Source organism: Raphanus sativus, chromosome 6, assembly GCF_000801105.2.
Source record: "Raphanus sativus cultivar WK10039 chromosome 6, ASM80110v3, whole genome shotgun sequence".
Lineage (NCBI taxonomy): Eukaryota > Viridiplantae > Streptophyta > Magnoliopsida > Brassicales > Brassicaceae > Raphanus > Raphanus sativus.
The window spans coordinates 39,696,339-39,720,093 of NC_079516.1; the positions used below are offsets into that span (position 1 = coordinate 39,696,339).

Below are 23,755 nucleotides of genomic sequence, written 5' to 3' on the forward strand. Positions count from 1 at the left end.
CAGTTAAGAGTTCTTATGAATATATAGGAGTAATAGACAGTAGTAGTGTTGATGATACAAAAGAAAACATGAGTTGTAGTACTAAACCTTCAAGAGCTTTCTTGATGTCGAGAAAGATCAACACATTAACATCTCTTCTCATGCCTTGCCAAGCCAGTTTTGCAGCTTCTTCTTCTTCTTTTCTACGAAATCAGCGAGAGCTTGTTTGCATTGCAGACGAGCTACATAGTGTTTTGCAGACAAAGTAAGAACCGAGGAAGCATGTAATAATCACTATATGTGTCCAAAACCAATAAATCCAATGTCCTGAAGTGTCGCCATCTGTTTATCCCAGCTGATACACCAATGTCCTGAAGTGTCGCCATCTGTTTATATATTTCCTCTAGCTAAGAACTCAACCTGTTAACACAGAGAGAGAGGCAGAAAGACTCTGTTAAAGGTTTAAGCTTGATATGAAAGAAGATTGTCAAAGCTTGACCAATTCGAAAGGCCAAGCCTTTGGAACAAACCTCACAACACTAATCTCCAAAACAGTTTGAATCTTATACAGAAACATAAAGGAACTTGAGACAACTCAGAGCATGAAAAAGGTTGCTTTTTTGGTAAGAGAACTGATAAGAGAAGTAGATTCACGATCATAATATCTCGAAGAGGGGCAAGTTTTACGATCATAATTATCAGCTTTGACTCAATTGAAACCAAGCACAAAATCATGATCTCCGACGAGAAACTATGACTCTAGATTAATCGATTACCTGGTCGCAATTCGAGGGCAGAATCGAGAGAGTGATGAAGAAGAAGGAAGCAAACCGAATTGAATCTTCGCATGATTCGATTCGAAGCAGAGAGAGAGGAGAGGTTTTTGGTTTCGAAGCAGAGAGAGTTGGAAGACGAAGAAGACGGAAGACGACACAAACGAAACACAAAACTGTTCCCATCCATTCAAATTTTGCCACGTAGCTTAAGGATCAGGTCCTTAAACCTCTTATTTACGGATCAATCCTTAGGTTTATTAAGCAAAAAAATATTATTTTATCCTTTTTACATATGATGCAGCGCTAAGGATTTGGCTTGTTCCCCTGTTGCGGACGCTCTTACCAAGGTTGCATTAAAAAGTGAATATGATGAAAAAGACTAATGGAATAATAACAAAAAAAGGATAAAACTATTCTCGTGTTCACTTATATTTTTATGCTTCTTGTTCATCACAGTTATAAAAGCCGAAAGAATTAATAATATACACCTTTTATACCAAAATCATCAGTAAACACTTTTTTAATTTGTTATTTTTTCAGTACATTAATCTAGGTGGGTCGTTTACTAGAAGATAAATCTCCTACGAATGTTAAGCGATGTTCATTTGACTCTCCAACATTAAAAAGAACAACTGCAAGACTTGATAAGAGACCTGGAAAGTGATATATCCATGTCCAGATTAGAGCGTAAACAGTTGTCGAGCTATGTACCAGGTTAAGTTGTCAAAATATCGGACCACTCGTGGACTAGCTAGCATCCTCCATACAGGACTACAACAATTTATTTAAAGTAAAATCAAATCATATAAGAGTTTGACTATATAGCTAACGAAAAAACAGATAGGACGTGTCCAGTCCAGGCCAATAATAGATCTACACGAAAAATGGTGAGGTCGTGCCATGTTCCTCTCGAGCTGTGTAATGAACATGCTCCGTTATGCTTGGTCTCACTATTTCTTTTTCTTTATATCATCTTCGTAATCCTAACAATACCTTGAATTTGAAAGCAATATAAGAAAACATATTATAATGGATCAAAAAGCCCGCCAAAACATATTATTTGAAATGGTAAAATAGTTTTACTTCTTTTATCCGCTATTTGTAATCCTTATAGTATCTTTCAAAAAATAAAATTGTATAAGATTTAAATTTTACAGAAAAAATGAACTTGAAGTAGACACCAGGAGGAACAAGAGGACCTCAAGAATCGTTTTTCCTTTTTGGTGAATTTATCTTTAAAATTTCTCTGATTGGTAAATAATGCATTTCACATTACCTATAACCTTTGACATAGTTGTACGAAGTCATATACATACATATACATACATATATTTTTTTTTTTGTAACAGAAAAGGGTTAAACCCGGGTCACTATTGGAACCAGACCTAACCCCCGGGGGAGTCGCAAGCCCGCGGATGGACTCCTTCTCCTGGGCATTCAAATGGGTCCTAAAGCATGGACTCATATCCGCGTTAGGTGAACAGAACAATGTGACTTAGTTTCGCATAGCAGGAGGATCGAACCTGAAACGTGTTGGCGTCCCAGGCCCGTCCACTGCCACTTGACCACAAGGCCCGTTCTATACATACATATATTGTTTTGCATCAATAGATGGTTTTCAATCTATTGATTATTCATAACTGAGAGAAGCGAACAATTCTCTTCACGCCGGAGAGTTCCAATTAATTTATCTGGTTTGACAAATAGACAAAAGAAATATAAATTAATTTGTTGGTTTCCCAAAATTATTAATGTGTGTGTGTGTTTAGATACATTTAATTATGGTTGTTGTCATTACAGATCAGTTGGGTCCATGAGTACAATAAGTAACCAATTACAGCTTCAAATCATTTTAACATATAGTTGCTTCTTACATTTAACAACTACAACTTCTCTCTTCCTCTCTCTTATTCGTGTGGGAGAAAAACCTTCAACCAACCAAAAAAATGGTGGCTGTCTTTTACAAAGACATGTTGAGCTGGTACTTGCTCACCCTCAAGATCCGCGAAAAACTCGAAGCCGAGAACCAAGGACAAGGATCCGAACCGGTTAATTTAGATCAAAACCTCCCTAATTTACCTGTACTCACCAGATCCGATCAAGATCAAGAACAAAGCAATCATAACCACGACCAAACTCTGTCCGAAGTCAGTAAGATCGAGGTAACTAAAGAGAGTCCAAAAGAGCCACGAGATGACTGGGTGATCTCAATCACAGACAAACTAGAGCAAGCACATAGAGACGACGACACGACGATCTGGGGCAAACTCTGCATCTACAGAGTTCCGTATTACTTGCAAGAAAACGACAACAAATCGTATTTCCCTCAGACCGTCTCGCTTGGTCCGTATCACCACGGTAAAAAACGGCTCCGGCCTATGGACCGTCACAAATGGCGTGCCGTCAACAAAATCTTGAAACGTACGAACCAAAACATTAAAATGTATATCGACGCCATGAGAGAGCTCGAGGAGAAGGCTCGAGCTTGCTATGAAGGTCCTTTTGGTTTGAACAGTAACGAGTTTATCGAAATGCTTGTTCTTGATGGTTGTTTTGTGCTTGAGCTCTTCAGAGGAGCCGTTGAAGGATTCACCGAACTCGGGTAAGCTTCCGGTTATCTCAACTAATTGCTAAACCGGTCTCAATCATTTTGATTTTGAATAATTGTTTTTGGTATTTGTGTAGATATGCACGTAATGATCCGGTTTTTGCAATGAGAGGATCGATGCATTCGATTCAACGTGATATGATAATGCTGGAAAATCAACTTCCGTTGTTTGTACTAAACCGGTTATTAGAGCTACAGCTTGGTACACGCAACCAAACCGGTTTAGTGGCTCAATTAGCAGTACGGTTCTTTGATCCACTAATGCCAACGGATGAGCCAATGACCAAAACCGACCAGTCAAAACTCGAGAACTATCTGGCAAGAGATAAAGCCTTTGACCCATTCGCCGACATGGGCGAGTTGCACTGTCTTGATGTTTTCCGTCGGAGCCTGCTCCGGTCTAGTCCTAAACCAGAGCCAAGGTTATCAAGAAAGAGATGGTCTTCTCGGAATACGCGCGTGGCGGACAAGCGCAGACAACAGCTGATACATTGCGTAACGGAACTGAGAGAGGCCGGTATTAAGTTTAGGAGAAGGAAAACCGACCGGTTTTGGGATATTCAATTCAATAACGGTTATCTAGAGATACCGAGGCTACTTATTCATGACGGTACGTTCACGTTTTCCACACTGCATAGTACGTATCTGTTTTTAAAATCCCTGCCTCATATTAGTTAGGATCATATAAAATAATGTGATAAAAGTAATGTAGTCACTTTAGTTTCTTCCCTTATTTATTCATCATAAACCAAACGGCTAAAGTAAGGTTAAGTGTCATAGATTATTCCTTATATATTGACTTATTCAAAATGATGTAAGCAATGGAAAAGAGTTTGATTTGTTTACACCAACAAGAAATCTAGATGATGTAACAAATATTAAAAAAAAAAAAACAAGAAAATTCACATGATTCCTTATTTCCTTGCATTTTTGTTTTGTAGGTACCAAATCTCTTTTCTTGAACCTTATAGCTTTTGAACAGTGCCATATTGACTCGAGGAATGACATAACATCCTACATAATCTTCATGGACAATCTAATAGATTCTCATGAAGATGTTAGCTACTTACACTACTGCGGTATTATCGAACATTGGCTAGGGAGCGATTCTGAAGTGGCGAATTTGTTCAACCGGCTATGTGAAGAAGTTGTTTTTGACACAGAAGATAGTTATCTATCTCGTTTATCTGTTGAGGTTAACCGTTACTACAATCAGAAGTGGAATGCTTGGAGGGCTACCTTGAGACATAAGTATTTCAATAATCCATGGGCTATTGTCTCGTTCTGCGCTGCAGTTATTCTACTTGTCCTCACATTATCTCAAAGTTTTTTTGCTGCTTATGCTTATTATAAGCCACCTAGCTAACTTCCATTATTTTGATAGAAAAAATGATTTTTTTTGTGTTTCTTTATATGTATTCTCTTTATAATAACCTAAGAACCTTGATACTGTAACACTCGGGTTTTGAAAAGCTATGGTGTAAATTTTTGTTCTGATATCTAAAATTCATAAATAGATTATTGGTGTATGATTGCTTGTCTCTCAAGTAAACCTAACTTTGTCTTTGAAATTTGTTAGGACTGCATATCAAAAATAAAGAAAGAGGAACACACATAAAGGCACCAATCTTCTAAACTTTTTCTTTTTTTGAACACCCACCAATCTTCTAATCAAATTGCAATTTATAAAATAGGATAAGAGAACATTTTTTCATTGTTTCCCAATTGGTGTGTTTATAGTAGGCAAATGATCTTACTCCTACATCTGAACTTGGAACTCCATTTTTAGCTCTTCAATGATCAAAGAATATCAAATCTCGAAAAGTTTTTCTTCCATCTTGTTTCTTAGGAAAACTCTCGTCAGATGCAAGATGAACATTGTTTGCCACTGTTTTCTATTAGAGAATCTTAATCAAAATAACAAATAGTTAGCTTACTCCTGCACTGCTTAACATTTTTTTTTTGCTTCTGGGAGAACTGTCTTTGCAGTGACAGAGATCTCTCTAAGCGGAACCATCTTGAACCATTTTACGGACATATATACTAACTCTTGAACCAGAAGTCAGCTTAAATATAACCAGTTTTTGTGGCAAACCAAATGAATCCTGCAGCAAAAAAAACATAAACATATATTATCAGTCTCAATGAGAGAGTTTACAAGAAGCAGAGATTCTAAAACTACCTGTCCTTGGTCTCCATCAACGTTTTGAAACGCTTGATCTGCTTCTTTTGAGCTATGGAAAACAGCAAACGCACAATAGCAACCTCTCGATGTCTTTGCTGGCTGCCAAAAGAAGAATTAGATCAAAACGAGGTTAGGCGTTAGTGATCCTAGGAGAAAAAGTGTAATTATATAATGGCTTGGTTACCTTAACATCAAGTGTAAACTCTCCAGAAAGAACTTGCTCCAGCTCTTTAGATGTCACATTGTGAGGGATTTTATGTATAAAAAGCTTTGCTCTCTCAACCTCCAACATCTATGGGAAAAAAGTTGCAAACATATTTGTAGTCATTGAAGTTTAATGAAAACTTGGTACAAATCTTCAAAACCTCTTTAGATGGTGGGATAGTTGTGTTAGCCCTTTTCTCAATAACAGCAAGTGCAAGTTTCATCGCAGCAGTTGCGTCGTGTACACAATCATGAGAGACTCCTGCCTTTCGGACTTCATAACCCAAAATAGACTGATATAAAAAACAGTTTCAAGAAAAAAAAAAGTTAATCTTTTGGTGATATTGTGTATATTATCCCAATTGAGAGAGAGAGTTTTTTACCTTGCAAAGGTTGTTAAGTGAAGCTCTTTTGGGCCTTCTTGCATTTGAATACTTGAATACAAGTGAGGTGTCGATTACTTTGGGATGATCTATCTTCAACACTGGCATCAAAAATTATCAATTTAACATTTTGTAGCTATTATTATAAAACCAACACACAACTCTACTGGGAAACTTACCTTCCAAGTCTTTGTTCAAACTGTGACCAACCAGAATCGCACCGTTTGAAAGAAATGGCTGCAAAGTCTCCTGCAACGTTTAACAAAATCAGAAAAAAGAAAACAAAATGAACGGACTCTGCAGTTGTTGTATATGTACACCTGAATATCAACGAGGGAGAGGGTAGCTTTTTCGATAACTTGAGCAGTAATCCCCGTAATGTCGGTCCTATAGTCAACTATAGGTTTGTCCGGTTTCACAAACTCGTCAAGAATCACCTAACACCATTAAAACAATCAAACAGCAATTTGATCACCCCGAGTCAAAAGGACACATGTAAATCTATAGATTAATACCTTAAAATGGCGGTCGACAGCACCAACTCTGACCAAACCCTCAGTTCCATCGTCGCAAAGAACCATCTCACAGTCAACAGCCACCATTTCGGTTGATTCCATCACCTTGGACGTCTTCATTCCGACATCGGATACAAACCAGTCCTGTTTTTTTAGCAAATCCCAAAACTCTTAAAAGAAACCGCAAGGAAGCTTGTAAGAGTAGTTTGTTCAAGAGAGGAAACAAAAAACCTCGGTATGTGGCTGGAATGAATAGTCAAGAGAGTAAGCAGGATGGTCAAGAGTCAATCGAACTAGACTCTGCACTATCAAACATATATTCGCATCAAACTTGTACACATACATCCTTTTTTTTTTTTTTTTCAAGAAGATTATATTATAAGAGAACGGGCCAAACCCAGATTACAACTTCAAGCCCAAACTACAGCCTACACATGCCCAAAAGAAAACACCCGTCTACAGGTTTAACCAAAAACCTAAACGGGTCACAAGCCCAGCCATTGAAACCGACCAGCAAAAACTCGCCAGCGCGTCAAGGAGACAATCATACACGCGCCCACTTGGACACGTGTGGAGATCCACAACAAAACGACAACACGTGTCGTCACTGCCTCGACTTGAGCTCTACCGTCGAGAAAAGCCGCTGGAGCAACACCATCTCGACCCACGGTGCGTCGGAGCTCCTGATACCGACATAGCCTCCGCCGCAACCACATCCCACTTCTCCACTTAGCTTCCCTTCGGAGAGTTTCATCTTCTATAGATCTCATCCGACAGGGACAAAACCACAACCACTAGAAACCGCTTGATAATCACTCCATCAACTCGCCGGAACACACCGGGATCCATGGACTCCAAGCCACCTTAACCGCAAAAGTCTTTACCTCCAATGATTTTTTCCTGGAGAGCATCAATCGCCCGCGCAAGATCTCATCCGCACCATTAGACCACACACCGGAGACAAACTTTTGCTCGCAAGCTCTCCGCCAGCTCCGAACCCTCAAACACCAAGACTCAACCCAACACGCAAGAACAAAAAAAAAGAAAATAAACGAGACCCTAAGAAAGATCTAGGGAGCTAAAAGCCCAAAACTAAGGGCGCAACAAAGCCGACGATGATGGATCTGTAGAAGCCCCCATCTCCCAGCGACCTAGCCGGCGGCATAGAACTGAGAAAGCCTCTAACCCCGGAAGCTTGAACGGCGACGGCGGAGCTAACCAAGCCTCCCCATCCCGTAACAAAACATGAACTCAAAGGAACGATTGACTCCTCGAATCACCGGCCTCCATCCTCACCGTGAATCCAGAGGAAGCAGCGTTGCCGCCGCCGTCCGAGACTCTCCACAAGCAGAGCTCTTATCGGGGCAAAACCCTACCCCAGAATCACTAGTATATCGGAACTCAGCCACAGATCGAAGCTAACTGAAAGAAATCTAAGCTTAACAGACAAAGAAAGGAGCCACCGGCGCCGGCACGCGCTCAGACGCGCAGCCGGACGCCGGAGCTACCTCCACAAGCGATCTTCTCTCTCTTCTCTCTCTTCTCTCTACTAAATCGTGCTTTTACACATACATCCTTTAGAAATTAGAAAAAAAAAAAAAAAAAAAAAAAAACATGTCTTTTTAGTTTGGTTTTCCACCTGTTCAGGAGATTCATCATCAGGAGATTCCTCCTCCAACTTCTCAATTAGAAGACAATTGGCGTGATATTTCAGAACCTAAGCCAAAACAAGAGATTAATAAATTTATAAATTAAAAAAAAAAAATAGTTGAACACATTCTGTTGGACTCACCTGCAAATCTTGTGTCTTGTTGAAGGTTGTGAGAAAGGAGACAAGTTCGTCACGGGAACGCTTCGAAGGGTCATTTGGTGATCCAGTCTTCTTGTCTTTAGCATCTAAAAACTCCTTCCATGCTCCATTTTCGCCGCGCAGGCCTAGGCTCTGTGCTAGCTTCACTAACTCTTCAAGCACCTAACTCGGTAAAAAAACAAAAACAGGTTCGATCTCAGAGACAAAGAAACGAACCTAATCATTCGAGAAAGATAAAGGAACTCGGCCTGAGAAATCAGATGAGTGAAAAGACGAGAACTTGTTTCTCGGACGTGGCTAGTTTAAGCTCCATACTTCCCTCTCTGAGTGGCGACTCTTACTAGTTTCCAGCGACTGGAGTGACAAATTGGCACTAACTAATTGTTTGGGACGAGAAGCACAAATAAAGTTTATTTTTTTAGGGTTTTATGTCAGCACATTTTTAATAACTTTTTTAAGAAAAAAAAATAGTTTTTTTAAATTTTAGAAATGACCTTAGAAGTTTTGTTCAAATACAAAACTAACTTTATAAAATCATTTCTTATTCACCCAAAATAAACACGAAAATACCATTGCTAAAAATATACTGCTTTTGTTTTTACTTAAATTCTTTCACTTTCATCATTTATTTACGCAATTTTAGTTTTATCAATATCATCAACTATCATTAAGAACCAAAACCAAACTCTAAATATACTAAAACAAAATTGACATCTACATTTTCTTATCCCATTTCTTACAAATAAATCAATCATTTTTCATTTTCTCATTCACTACATCTCAAAAATTCAACAATTGATTTCAAATTTTGATTTTTATTAGAATTACTCAAATTTACTATTTCTGATCAAATATCAACAGATATCTTTCATTAAGAAGTTATGGATGGATGCTTAGAGAAGATAAACACAAACTCTAACCTTATATAGATCTAGATATGAATTTTTTAAAAAAAAAATTGATATGTTTTGCTTATAAAGCTTTTTAGACGTCTTTTCCACCGAGAAGTACAAAAATTTAAAATTTCAGAAAAAACTTATAGAAAAGTCTACTTTGCAAAATCTCCTCATAAATGATATAAAGCTTTCAAAGTGTCATAAGAAGTATATCAGATAAAGCTTTCAAAGTTTTCCCTATATCACAACTGAGTGTTACAGTAGGCCTCTCCGAGTTGCCGCTGTTTAGGTTGGTATCATTGCGGTATCTTGATTTGTCACGAACAGGCATAAAGCGATTGTATGTTGGTTCACAAGAGTTGAAAAAGCTAATCCGTTTGAATTTGGAATCCACACAGAAGCTTGAGAGCATATCAGGTACTACAAGGATCCAGCAAGACGCTAGATATGAGCTTACTGAAGGAGCTGCAACGTGTGGAATATCTAGAATACCTGACCATTGAGATAAGTTCAGGGATGGTTTTGGAGCACTTGTTAAGCTCTCACATGTTGGTAAAATGCATTCAAAAGGTAGGCATCAACAACATTGGAGAATCAACGAGAGTATTAAAGTTGCCAAGTTGCCAACTACGTGTAATCTACGTAGGTTCAACCTATCAACAAGTATGAAGTGATTGAACTCTCAAAATTTGTGAATGGTGTATCGATAAACCATGGCTTCACTCTGTTCCTTGTTTTCAACTCTTCAGGCTGTGTTATTTCGGGGCGCTAGATCACCAGCTGCTGAAGCCCTGCAAATTCACCTCACAACCGTCACGCTCCCAAGCTTGCAGGCCTCGGAGGACAATTACACTTGGCGGGTCAACGACACCTCCTTGGACAGTTTCTCGACAAAGCACTCATGGGAAGTTCTTCGCCAACGTGCTCCCCTGCAACTTCGGACACTCGACGAATGGTTCAAAGGAGCTATCCCAAGACATGCCTTCCTACTAAAGATCGGCTTGCATCATGGGCCTTGAACACCTCCACGCTATGTTGTCTCTCGTATGGGATATAGTTTTTGGCTTTCCACACTTGGAGTGCTTTTTCGGATTAGCAATCATTCTCGGACTCCTCCTCCTGTCCGAAGCTCCTAAAGCGTCTAGTTTGTCAAGCTGCAGCCTACTGCATATGGTCCGAGACGAACAAACGCCTACACGACAACATCTCTACACCACCAGGGACCATCTCCAAGCTGTTAGACAGGTTCATAAGGGATGCTATTATGTCCAAGAGGAATAGAAAACAGAGCAGTGGCCGTATGCAACACTGGCTAGCCAATGACTAATCTATCGAAGTGAAATCTCATTTCTCTTGTAAAATCTATGTGTTTTTATTCTTTTCGTACCAAGTTACAGGCTCTTCCTATTTTATGGAATTCAAATTTTGGCAAAAAAAAAAGAGGTACGGTTTTGGTGATTATTATTTTATCAAGAAATATACATCACAACTCGTTTCAACATTATGAATTACTAATCAAATAAAGACCACCAATTTATTACTAGATAATACACAAAATACCAAAATGATACGTAAACAAAAAGTGAATAAACTAAAACCAGAAATATTTGTGGATTCGGGACGAAGAAGAAGAAAACAAATGATACGCAACTGAATAAACTAAAACCAGAAAATGAGTGCATTCCCGAAGCAAAAATAAAACAATGTACATGTTCTATCGACCTGTAATTACACGCATTTGAACATGGAAGTGAAACTGTATGAACAATCCTTAAGCTATATGTTGTTATTTTAACCAAACCAATTCAAAAGGTGTAAGAAATGCAATAGACAATGGTAAAAGGTTGGAGAAAACATTGTAGTGAAAGCGGAGGATCTACTTGCTAACACAAGTGTGAGTCAAAGCTCATGAAACACTAAGAGTATAAATTTAATTATAAGTTGTAAACATCAAAATTTGGTATCGTAATAATTAACAATATTTTAAAAATTTTAGGTGGTCAACTACATAGAAACAGACCTGCTTGATATTGTTTCTCTGCTTTGCAAACTGTATGATCTTCATGATCATAGCCGATAATTTCTTCTTTTTTTTGATCAAAAGCCGATAATTTCTTATTCAGCATTTTACGTGGAAATCTTTGTTAAACAAAAAAAGAAAGAAACTAGGCCAAAAGCATGCAATTTCGTAAGTAATAGAAATGCAGAAAACACTACAAAGCAAGGAAATTCATCTAACAGTAAATATGTGACACCTAACAATCAAATAAGTTTATTAGAAATTAATTATTAATACTGTGCATAGCTATAATTTATAGTCATTATACAGAACTATTAAAGAAGTAACTAGATTTTGACCCGCCCTTCAAAGGGCGGGTATACATTTTGTTTTTGACTTTTTTCAGAAATTTAATTTTTTATATTTGTGTTTTTTGTAATCGTATTTGTGTATACATTTTTAAAAAATTATTAGTAAGAGATTTTGATAAATGAATTGAATTTATGATGTTACATAATTATATAACCATAAATTTTTACCCAGTGTTTAGAAACTCGATCCAGACCCGCGGTTTAACCGGTAAATCCGGTATTTAATTTGAATTTTCAAAAAAAAAATCATTATTTAATAATTTGATAAAATCCATGAAACCCCGCTTAAACCTAGAATATGGCTACCAGTTGAACCATTGGTTGAATCATTATATAACTTTTTATATTTTATTTTATTTTAGTTATATTATTAAAATTTTTTGTACTATAATTAGGAAGTTAGATTTTAAATTTTTATAATAAAAAAACATGACCCGCCATAAAAAGCGGATATATTTTTGTTTTACGTTTTTTCCTAATTTCTTTTTTTTATCTGTGTTTTTAGTTATATTTGTGTTTTCTATGTATAATATTTCTCTTAAATATTTAATAAGAGGTTTTAATCTATACTATTAAAACCGGTACATGACATATTGATATATACCAAAATCTACCCGCCTTTAAAAGGCGGATATATTTTTGGTTTTATCTTTTTTATTTTTATTTGTATTGATATTTTTATTTTTATATTTTATGAAAATATTTTTGTTTTATCAAAATTCTAAATCTCAATCCCAAAATCTCACCCTTTAACTCTAAACTTTAAGATATAGATTAGTTAAAAATATTTTACTTTATATTTATATTTATATATCAAAAATATTATTGTCTTTTTTTAATGGAATATTTTGGTCATTATGATCTTTAGAGGCTATATTTGTGACAAAAACTAAAAATACCTATTTTAGAGAATTATCCTAATATTTATATTTTTAAGTGTAACTTGAAACGTTGACAAAAAAGTGTAACTTGAAAATGATTATTATTCTTTTGCTAGAAATATGATAACATATATTTATGTTAACCATTAAATTAAAAGTAATAAATTGTAACTTTTATTGATAAAAGTACTTTATAATGTTTATAATTTTCATTTAAATTATTAAAATTTATTATATAATTAAACGGGGCTAGTTAATAGGCCAAACTATATTTATAAAAAATTGAATAAAAAGTATCAAAATTGTATTTTGAATCCAAAATGTTTAGCAAAGCCCGAATTTTCTGATATGGTCGAAGCCCAGTCGATTGTTTGGTTCAGTTTTCAATAGAGTCCAGTTTTTTTTGCCATGTTTCAAACAACTTTACAATTTCTGAAAAATTAGACTCAAATGGCGATTGAAGCAGAAGAAATGGGAATTCCACGATTCGACATTTTAGTGATTACCTTAATATATTTTCACGCAGATGACCAGGCCAGCTTAAAAGACACAAGTCTTACCGTAGTTTTTTTTTTGACGAAAAGTCTTACCGTAGTTTTGTTAAAGTCTCCGTCTTTCTATGCGGAAATCTGAAAATTTTTATTTGAATCCAAAGAGAAAAAAAAAGAAAACTTTTTCGTCATCTCCAAGGTTTGCTCCTTTCCTGTATTTTCTTCATAGTTGATAGATATAGTTGTCAACCATGATTCTACTTAACCAATATTATTTTTGATTTATTTTGCATGTCCTGTCCGATGGCTTAAAAGAACCTGTTCAAGTAAGGTCGTTCGATTTAGTATTCATCGGAGTAATCTCTAAAGGTTTGTCTTCGATTGCCAGTAAATCGTTCATACCTTTTTTTTATCGATCTTTTTTCTCTAGAAACTTATTTATACCAAATTTTTATTATTTAACATTTAGTTTGTATAATATATAAATAGCTAATATAAATATCTTAGATAATTTAAAATTTAGTAATTAGTAAAATTAATCTTTGCTATAAATATATTATCTATATAAGGACTTCATCCGATCATTCATGGTAAATCCTCAGTTACATCTGTTTAATCTTATTGATCTGCCATAGCTATCTCGTTCTCTTTGAAAGTGTTTTTATGAAGATCAAACATAAATCACATCTAACTTTTTTTTAAATCTGTCTTGCATGTTGGATCCGATCACTTTCTTGCTTATTCCGATGAGATGGAAACTTGTTGCGATGACTTCTTAGTAAATAATTTCTTCTTGAAAGTTTAAGCCGTACAAATGAATATGGCCACCAATACTCGAAAGGTATACAATCTATACTATTAATTAATACATTAATTAAAATTGTGGATTCTTATACGATATATAATTATTTAAATATCTAAAATATAAGAATGTTTTATTAAAAGAACTTATAAATTTTAAAAATATTTTTGGATTGAAGCATAATATATTTTACTGTCAATTATTTACTATTACAATTAATATAAAATATATTGTCCTTTATAAGTCCCAAAAAATATTTGATTTTATGTTGTGAGCATTTTCAGGTATTAAAAAGTGTTGTCATCCACTCTGTGCACAACAAAAATTCATTTTAAGATAAGTGTTTGGATGAATACCATCATACTATATAATATCTATTCATTGTTAAGAATATATACTACGGAAATCTAATGTTTATTTTTTTTTACAGATTACATATGTAAGGAAAACAAATAAGGAGATTAGGAATGGAACTGTATCTAACATAAATCAGGTAATAGATTTCTACTCAATTCGTATTAATAAGAGTTAGGAATGGAACTGAAGTATTAGTACTGCATTAGGACTGGAACGGAGTCTGCTATTAACTGATTATCATATCTCATTTTGCTTGTTTTAACAGTGCATTCAATACTGGATTTTTCCTAAAGTTTACATTGTTGGAGCGTAAACACGCACGCAAATGGTGAAAGAAAACAAAAGTCTTTGAGATAAAACAAATTGTAGTATTAAATTAACAACAAACTCAGAGATTCTGAAAAATCTCTTTGAAAACAAATATGATTTCTAAATTCTAAGTATTTACCTTTTTGTCTACAAATATGATTTCTAAAATCTCACCAAACCCGTGATTGGATGGTTTCCAGGTTTGTACGACTTTGGCTTGGATAACACACGTTGTTTTCCATGGCATGATCTTATCAAGGTAAACAATTCTTTGCTTGGAAAACATTATATGAGGAAGAATAGAAAATAGTGTGTTTGCTTTGAGGCTAGATGGCCAATATATATAAGAAACCTAAATGTTGAGGGTTTACGATATTTCTATTCAATTTAGTTAGAAATATAGGCCGTGAGTTTAGGAAAATCTCATATCTTGACTATCAAGTTTATTCAAGTTATGGCAAATTATATTTTGTTGAAAAAATTAAAAGATTTGAAAAAAGATTATCAAGTAAAATATTGATATGTTCAAGATATGGAACTACAACGATTGGTCGGGTATCTATTGTTATGTATACAACTTCCAAAATTACAGCTTTGTTTTAATTGTTATGATTCTTTTGGTTATTGATCTTAAAAAAGATTTGCAACTACAATATATTGTTCAAGTACTGTATATTGCAGAGTTGTTGATCCCGTTTAATTCTCAAAATTTGGGGAATTGTTATTCAATTTTTTTAATATACCGGCATATTTTTAATAATATACCAGCATTTTTTATATAAAAATATTTAATCCCATTTAATTCTCAAACCATATGATTGACATTTGTAAAAAAGTTTAAAATTCAATTGATAAATAAAAAATAATTATTTGGGTTTGGGGATTCGTTTGTAGCTTGATGCAAATGGAATACTTGGAGTTTACGATAACAAAAATTGAAGCTTCCATATGAACCCAAATATTCTATACTGTGAGTTTATCATCGATTGTAATACAAATGGATGAAATATTGATGTTAATGTATAGTTTTAACATTGAAACCTGCATAATCCAAAATTAGTGAGGAGACAACAAATGAATTTAAATGTTCAAGAGTCAGTGTTGATGGAACATGATCTAAATTTCAGTATACAATTTTTTAAACATATACATGATCGAAAAAGTGTATTTAACCTTCCTTGATGGCTAAAATCGAAGGAATAACTTTGATATGTGTATTCTATGGTTATCAAAATTGTTAACGTGGTATAGTGTTGGTGTAAATACGTAGACATGTTAATTAAGTAAACTAAAAGAAAAAGGATAAAATAAAATTTCTGTTGAATTAAAAGGCGTGGATAATATCTAAAATAAAAAAACTTAGGTTTTATATATTCTAATGGCATAGATCTGTAATTATTGTTGAAACAGAAGGGTACCTAAAAAAAGGGCCTTCTGTTTTAATAGTATTGATAAAAGGGAGTTAGAGTAGCAAGATGGACATCGAAAGTTAGCGTACGGCATTGGTTTCTGGCAGACAAGGCGCCATTATTACTTATGATCCAAAAACCTTCTTCGATCTAATCAACACGACAAAACACAACTATTACCCACATCCTCATCCAATCAACTCTCATAAAAATGATAAGATCAAAAGACTCTTCTCACTGGTCTTCCAGCTTGTTACCATTAAATAAAAAGGTTATCGTCCGATTTCGTGGACCATTATTATTATAATCCTGTCTCCTGTACTTGTATATTACAACCTGTTTTATTTCATTCTTTATGTTTTTACACCATTTATCATAAGCACAAATTTATTCTTCATAAAAGTTCTTTTTTTTTATAGCTCATGAGTAGGGCTGGGCAAAAAATCCGAACCCGAAAAACCGAACCGAACCCGATCCGAAAAAGTAGCACCGAACCCGAACCGAAATTGATTAAATATCTAAACGGGTTCAAAATTTCGGTATTTAAAGAACCGAAACCGAACCCGATCCGAACCGAAATATTTTGGGTACCCGAATACATCCGAAATAAATTTATATACTTAAATATATACATCAATTTTATATATAATGTATATTAAAAATATTAAAAATATATAACATACCTTTAAGTTTTCCAAAATAATCGGAAAATATATGCAAATAGTCAAAAGTTAATGTTTAAAATAGCTAAAGTATACTGAAAACACCAAAATAATTAAATATTTATTGATTTTTTATCCAAATATTCAAAGAAAACCAATTTATATGTTAAATTAAGGTATTTTGACATATATGTTATGAAAATTTATATGTAATATATTATCTTTCTTATAGATTTTGAAAATTTAAAGTATATAATGAATTTTGAAAATTTAAAAACATTTTAAATGGGTTATCCGAACCCGAACCGAACCCGCAAAGATCCGAATTGAACCCGAACCGAAATTTAGAAATATCCGAATGGGACTGAAATCTTTGACCCAGAAAACCCAAAACCCGAATGGACTGAACCGAAACCCGAATGGATACCCGAACGCCCAGCCCTACTCATGAGTATCCGGCAAACAGAGATCCAATGTATTAATCTTTTAGGGTTGCCTACCAACACCAAACATGGTTATTCGCAATGAAAATTAAATACTCATATCGCCTAGTCAAACAAACAGATATATCTAAAACAGTAAGTTTTGAATTCGGGTGATTAGAACATTTCCAAGTCTCTATCGGTTGTGTGTTCATAAAACCTCTTATTATGATCATGTCTCCTCTTGAATTCATATATCTTTTATTATATAAGATCTTCTTCAAAAATATTTTTTTCTTCATAAAAGATACCATTAATACTCTCAACACAACATAGCAAATGAAAGATTAGTTCTCTCTTAAAAGTGTAAAATGTAAGTTTTTTTTGACACCAAATATAAAATAAGACTAATTGTATAATAAGTACTGATATATAATAAAACATGTACATGGATATATAAAAAGCATAACAAAAAGTAGAAATAGAAAAGAAAAACAAATTTCTATCTAGCTTTGTCGCCGCTGCTCTTTCGGCTCTGGTGGCTGACACATAATCAGAGCCGGATCTCTAGTTTCCTATTTGTAGTTTGGTCTATCTTCTCTCTTTTAATGACCATCTCTTCTTTTCCTCTTAGCAGATTTAGATTTTTAGAGTTTTGATTTCTTTTAGATCTTTAGATCTGGAGTTGTCGTTCTCTTAGAATCCGGTTCAGATGCTGTTGTTTTGGGTTAGCCTTGTCTGATTGCTTCAGCTTGGTCTGTGTTTCATCATTGTGCTTGGTTGTGTGTGGTGAGCAGAACAAGCCTATTGTGCTTCAGAAGTTTCAAGTTTCTTGTCACCTCTCTATCTCTGTCTTGAAGGGGTCTTTTTTTGCGACCTTTTAATAAGTGTGTGTTTTGGTTGTTCGTCTGATTACCTCGTTCCTCGGTGGCTTCTGGTGAAGCAGTATAAGGAGGTTGGTGTTTTAAGCCTTCCACTGAAGGCTTCGTTGGAGGAGGCTTTAGTTTCAGGTGTTGGTCTCTTCTTTTTGTGGATTTTAGTGCTGGATGTTTTGGTTCTAGCTTGGTACCGTGAACCGTGAGTTCAAAGTATGTTTGTTCTTGTGTTGTTGTGTTGGCCACTACATCGCTTACTCTCTCTTGTGATTCATTGGTTCTTGGCAAGAGTGTCGGCAGTTCTAGGATTGGTTGACTTACTTTTATTCTCCTTTTCAAGGATTGTCTACAGATTCCGATGTATGAGTGTAAGGTTTATTTAAGTGATTGTTGTAGTTGTTGTATGTGTTGCCTTCTGTTTGGGCTTGAAATCCCCTTGTATGGGCTATGTCTCCGGGGATAGTAATATGTATATACGGGCTATTGAATTTCATCCTTGTATATTTTAAGTTATATCAATCAAATTCAGACAAAAAAATATAAATAGTGATATTGTTCAGAAATTGTTAAAACACATACGAATTCATTCTTTTAAATATCAGATACTCTTTTTTACTAGCAGTTGTATCAAAATGTATTTGTATTTAAATTATAAATCAATTTTATAATAATTAATTTACATTTTTTCCCAGTTAAATTTTAAATTTAAAAATTATTAATATTAAAGAATTTAAACTAAAAATGTAACTTAAATTTCCTAAATATATATGTTTCGTTAAACATACATATAGTATAAATGTATAATTACTTGGCAAGTATACGAGTTATCAATAAATTGTTAATTGACTAGTGATACTGTAGATATGTATTCTTTTGTGTTTCGAATTCAAACTTCGGTATATGTAAATTTTCAAAATAGATATTTTTAAAGTTATAAATTCAGAAATCTCAAAGTTTTAACAAAAAAACTACACCACCTGTTAGGGCTGGGCGTTCGGGTACCCATTCGGGTTTCGGTTCAGTCCATTCGGGTTTCGGGTTTTCGGGGTCAAAGATTTCAGCCCCATTCGGATATTTCTAAATTTCGGTTCGGGTTCGGTTCGGATCTTTGCGGGTTCGGTTCGGGTTCGGATAACCCATTTAAAATGTTTTTAAATTTTCAAAATTCATTATATACTTTAAATTTTCAAAATCTATAAGAAAGATAATAATTACATATACATTTTCATAACATATATGTCAAAATACCTTAATTTAACATATAAATTGGTTTTTTTTTTGAATATTTGGATAAAGAATCAATAGATATTTAACTATTTTGGTGTTTTCAGTATACTTTAGCTATTTTAAACATTTATTTTTGACTATTTGCATATATTTTCCGAGTATTTGGAAAACTTAAAGGTATCTTATATATTTTTAATATTTTTAATATACATTATATATAAAATAATGTATATATTTAAGTATATAAATTTATTTCGGATACATTCGGGTACCCAAAATATTTCGGTTCGGATCGGGTTCGGTTTCGGTTCTTTAAATACCGAAATTTTGAACCCGTTCGGATATTTAATCAATTTTGGTTCGGGTTCGGTGCTACTTTTTCGGATCGGGTTCGGTTTAGTTTTTCGGGTTCGGATTTTTTGCCCAGCCCTACGGCACCTGTCAATGAAAAGCATAATAAAACATACAAAAAATTAATTAATTTAAAGGTATCACAGATCTGTTGGAAAGATTCAGACTATCCTCAAATGAATGTATAATCCATGGACACATTTTTATTCAGAGTATTCAAATGAACCGAAATAAATGCATATATGTGAGGATGTCTGGAAAAAAATTGGCTTTGTTTTTGACGCATCAAATGTATCGAACCTGAAATGTATTGACTTCCAAAACATGTCTCTTTACCACTTGACCACAAGGTCTCAAACTACAAACTGATTTTTTTAAGTTGGAAACAAGTTGAATATTAGATGATAAGAACGTATCTTGTATAGTTTAGATATTGTAGGATATTGTTCTCAGTATATTCTCCTAGAATCACTCACCTGTTGTACTATATATTAACGTATCAATACAATGAAACTCTTCAAGGGAAATAGTCTTGCTTACATGGTATCAGAGCAAATGTTAATCACTCTCACCTCTCTAAGCTTTCTCCTCGCTCCACCAAAAGCATTTTTCTTGGCTATCCTCATGATCACCGTGGTTATCGATGCTATGACTTGTCTACTAAGAAAATCATCCTTTCACGCCATGTTACATTTGATGAAGGATGCTTTCCGTATGAGACTTCTACTAAACCAAAAGAATCTCACTACGACTTCTTAGAGACAGACGTCGAGCCATCCACCATGTTCAAGTCCATTCTTCAAGCCCCGGCTGCAACTCCTTCTCCTCTTGTTGCAGACCTGCCCATAATAGAGGCGCCAACTCCTCTGATCCAAGTGACGAGGGAGGTTCAAAGGCACCCCATGTCTACACGTTCCAAACATGGGATATCTAAGCCTAAACAGATTCTTTCTCTTCACACACAAGCTATCTCACCTCTACCAAAAAGCTACCTTCAAGCTCTTGAGGATCCAAATTGGAACCCTCTATGACAGTAGAGTACGATGCTATTGTTAAAAGGGAGACTTTTGATTTGGTCCCGCGACCTCCTGACACTAATATTGTGCGTTGCATGTTGTTACACAAACATAAGTTTGATGCAGAAGGCAGGTTTGAAAAGCACAAGTCACGACTCGTTGCAAACGGGAAGTCACAAGAACAAGGCGTGGACTTTGACGAGACTTTCAGTCCTGTAGTGCGTCCAGCAACAATCCGTACACTCTTCCATGTCACTCTAGCAAATGACTGGCAAGTCAATCAACTGGACGTCCAAAACGCGTTCCTCCATGGCAATTTGGATGAAGAAGTTTACATGTTTCAACCACCAGGGTTTGTTGATCAGACAAAACCCAATCATGTCTGCAAACTGAAACGCGCAATCTACGGCCTGAAGCAGGCTCCTCGCGCTTGGAATGCTAGATTTGTAAACTTTATCACTAACAATGGTTTTATTCAAACCAAATCAGATACAAGTTTATTTGTTTACAGGAAACATGGACTGGTGGCTTATCTAATTTTATACGTAGACGACATCATCCTTACAGCCTCTACAGAGACGCTAAAGAATACAATCATACAAGCTCTCAAGAACGAGTTTCCAATGACTGATTGTGGTCGCGTCAGCTCCTTCCTTGGCGTCTCAGTCACTTTCAACGAGAAAGGGCTCTTCATGAACCAATCTCATTACGCAGAGGACATCATCAAGAGAGCAGGCATGTCAGCTTCCAAACCTTGCTCCACGCCAGTAGATACAAAATCGAAGCTTGCAGCAGACGAGGGAAAACCTGTTTCGAATCCAACGGAGTATAGAAGCCTTGCTGGTGCTCTTCAGTATCTGACCTTCACACGCCCTGATATCTCCTACGCGGTTCAACAACTCTGTCTCTTTATGCATGATCCAAGAGAACCTCACCTAAACGCAATGAAAAGAGTTATCGGATACTTGCAGGGCACGAAACACATGGGTTTACAGCTACTGAAGTCACAAAAGATGAACATGACAGCCTATACGGATGCAGATGGAGTGGTTGTCCGAGCACACGACGATCTACAAGCGGTTTCTGTGTTTACTTGGGTGACAATCTAATATCTTGGTCAGCTAAATGCCAACCAACTGTCTCACGTTCCAGTGCCGAAGCAGAGTACAAAGGAGTCGCCAATGCTGTTGCTGAGAGCTGTTATCTCCGAAATCTACTACTCGAAATGGGCACACCTCCAACACAAGCTACACTTGTTTACTGCGACAATGTGAGTGCTGTATATCTTTCTACAAATCCTGTGAAACATCAACGAACAAAGCACATAGAGATTGACATTCACTTTGTTAGAGAAAATGTCCAACTTGGTCAGGTTCGAGTATTCCATATACCAGCGGCACTGCAATACGCTGACATCTTCACCAAAGGCTTATCGTCGACGCTGTTTACAGACTTCCGTTCCAGTCTTGGTGTGACAGAGCCACCGCTGCGATTGAGGGAGGGTATTAGATGATAAGAACGTATCTTGTATAGTTTAGATATTGTAGGATATTGTTCTCAGTATATTCTCCTAGAATCACTCACCTGTTGTACTATATATTAATGTATCAATACAATGAAACTCTTTAAGGGAAATAGTCTTGCCTACATTGAATTGTTCTAATTATACTACTAAGACTATTTCCAATCTATTTTGTTATTTTTATTTTAAAATATGAGAACTCTATAATAGAGATGAAACATGCTTCAATGTATTTTTCTATAATAGTAATCTCTAGATATAAAGTAAAATATTTTTACTTTATAACTAGAATAAAATTGCAATTTTATATCATAGGAAGAAAGAGAGTAGTTTTGTCTCTAATATATTATTATAGAGACAAGTACTCTATCTCTCTCTTTCAGTTTAAATTGTCGTTATAAAATAAAATTTTCGTTTCAAAATTAAATGTTGGTTTAGAATTTTAATGCAAAATTTATTAACAATAATTTCTAGTTTATTTTTATGTTGGTTGAAATATAGTTAGGTATATAGATAATGAAGTTTTAATTTTGGAAATATCTAAACTAAATATTTTTTTAATATGTATGCATAAACCTAAAACGATAACTAAAATGAAACAGATCGAGTATAAATGTATATTGGAAATGCTCTAAAACAGAATGCATTTAAAAGAAATGACAGAGAAATTATTTTCTGAATGGTAAGAAATGTGGTACCGACTAGCGAGAAGTCACTATTAAACTTTGTACAAATCGCAGACGCTGCTTGTTACCAATGGCTTTACTTCCTCTCGTGATTTACTTTCTCCCATTTCCTTATTTATTTGTCTTTTGCTTTTTCATTTTAATTTCTTTTACCCCAAATAGCTTTCTTTAGCTATCGATAAAACTATTAAACTTTGTACAAATCGCAGACGCTGCTTGTTACCAATGGCTTTACTTCCTCTCGTGATTTACTTTCTCCCATTTCCTTATTTATTTGTCTTTTTGCTTTTTCATTTTAATTTCTTTTACCCCAAATAGCTTTCTTTAGCTATCGATAAAGATCATGAATATATGTGTTACAACTCTTTAAAAAAAAAGAATATATGTGTTAAAAATAAAACAAAAATCTTGCTTTTTTAACCGTCTGTAGGGTGGTAGGAACGCGGAACAACTAGAACAATGAAAAATATCCATAATTTTGTTTTTGAGAAAATATCTATAAAATTTGATTGATTCTTAATCTCTTTCGATTCAAACTAATATTTTCTTATATTAATAAATATACAAATAAAAATAAATACAAATATATAATAGTCGTATAAAACAAAACAAATCATAAATACTAATATATTTTAGGAATGAATATATGATTCAATCTGTTATATACATAAACATACATTTATTTTAAAGAATTATATTTAAATTATAAAATATTATATGTTATGTAAATTTTAAAATAATTCATTTATTAAATTGATTAATTGAGTTATCAGAGTTTTACAAAGTAAACATTTTTATATTGTAAAGTATTATTATTTCAAATTTCGGATTTTATTATTATTAGTACTATTATCAATACTATTAAAACAGAAGACCCTTTTTAGGTGTCTTTCTGCTTCAACAGTATTTACCATTCTCTGCCACTGTATTATTTTTAACCTATGATTTTAATTAATACATTTTTCTTTTGTAAAATGCAGATAACATCTCCTAAATCCGTGTAATGTTGTTCCACTTCT

General features: G+C 34.6%; 2 protein-coding genes and 1 long non-coding RNA gene across 5 annotated transcripts; 2 read left to right on the top strand and 1 right to left on the bottom strand.

Moving 5' to 3' along the window:
* The first annotated feature begins 2,635 nt into the window (after positions 1-2,635).
* Positions 2,636-4,862, top strand: LOC108811737 (UPF0481 protein At3g47200). The gene is made up of 3 exons (XM_018583820.2): positions 2,636-3,357; positions 3,441-3,973; positions 4,305-4,862. Exons 1-3 carry the CDS (start codon positions 2,702-2,704, stop codon positions 4,727-4,729), a joined length of 1,614 nt encoding a protein of 537 aa, XP_018439322.1. The 5' UTR covers positions 2,636-2,701; the 3' UTR covers positions 4,730-4,862.
* A 316-nt stretch (positions 4,863-5,178) lies between these two features.
* On the bottom strand, positions 5,179-8,875 carry LOC108806314 (small RNA degrading nuclease 1). Its single transcript, XM_018578392.2, has 12 exons — positions 8,741-8,875; positions 8,443-8,622; positions 8,290-8,367; positions 6,882-6,950; positions 6,651-6,794; positions 6,456-6,572; positions 6,315-6,384; positions 6,136-6,236; positions 5,914-6,045; positions 5,733-5,840; positions 5,546-5,647; positions 5,179-5,468 (listed from the first exon to the last, which is right to left on the bottom strand). Exons 1-12 carry the CDS (start codon positions 8,771-8,773, stop codon positions 5,367-5,369), a joined length of 1,236 nt encoding a protein of 411 aa, XP_018433894.1. The 5' UTR covers positions 8,774-8,875; the 3' UTR covers positions 5,179-5,366.
* A 3,839-nt stretch (positions 8,876-12,714) lies between these two features.
* Positions 12,715-15,930, top strand: LOC130496201 (uncharacterized). Of its 3 annotated transcripts, XR_008935297.1 has the most exons (5): positions 12,715-13,297; positions 13,414-13,939; positions 14,331-14,393; positions 14,767-14,825; positions 15,461-15,930. It is a non-coding gene; the product is annotated as an uncharacterized LOC130496201 (long non-coding RNA). The 3 variants fall into 3 exon arrangements; XR_008935296.1 differs by having other exon boundaries at positions 12,715-13,939; positions 14,185-14,393; XR_008935295.1 differs by having other exon boundaries at positions 12,715-13,939.
* Positions 15,931-23,755: the final 7,825 nt, after the last annotated feature.

Bases quoted from the DNA above. Each gene is read 5' to 3' on its own strand.
- LOC108811737 (XM_018583820.2), top strand. From the start codon at position 2,702: ATGGTGGCTGTCTTTTACAAAGACATGTTGAGCTGGTACTTGCTCACC. The intron at 3,358-3,440 runs GTAAGCTTCCGG...GTATTTGTGTAG, and splicing joins GAAGGATTCACCGAACTCGG to ATATGCACGTAATGATCCGG. The intron at 3,974-4,304 runs GTACGTTCACGT...TTTGTTTTGTAG, and splicing joins GAGGCTACTTATTCATGACG to GTACCAAATCTCTTTTCTTG.
- LOC108806314 (XM_018578392.2), bottom strand. From the start codon at position 8,773: ATGGAGCTTAAACTAGCCACGTCCGAGAAACAA. The intron at 8,623-8,740 runs GTTCTCGTCTTT...TTACCGAGTTAG, and splicing joins TAGCCACGTCCGAGAAACAA to GTGCTTGAAGAGTTAGTGAA. The intron at 6,795-6,881 runs GTTTTTTGTTTC...CTAAAAAAACAG, and splicing joins CATTCCAGCCACATACCGAG to GACTGGTTTGTATCCGATGT.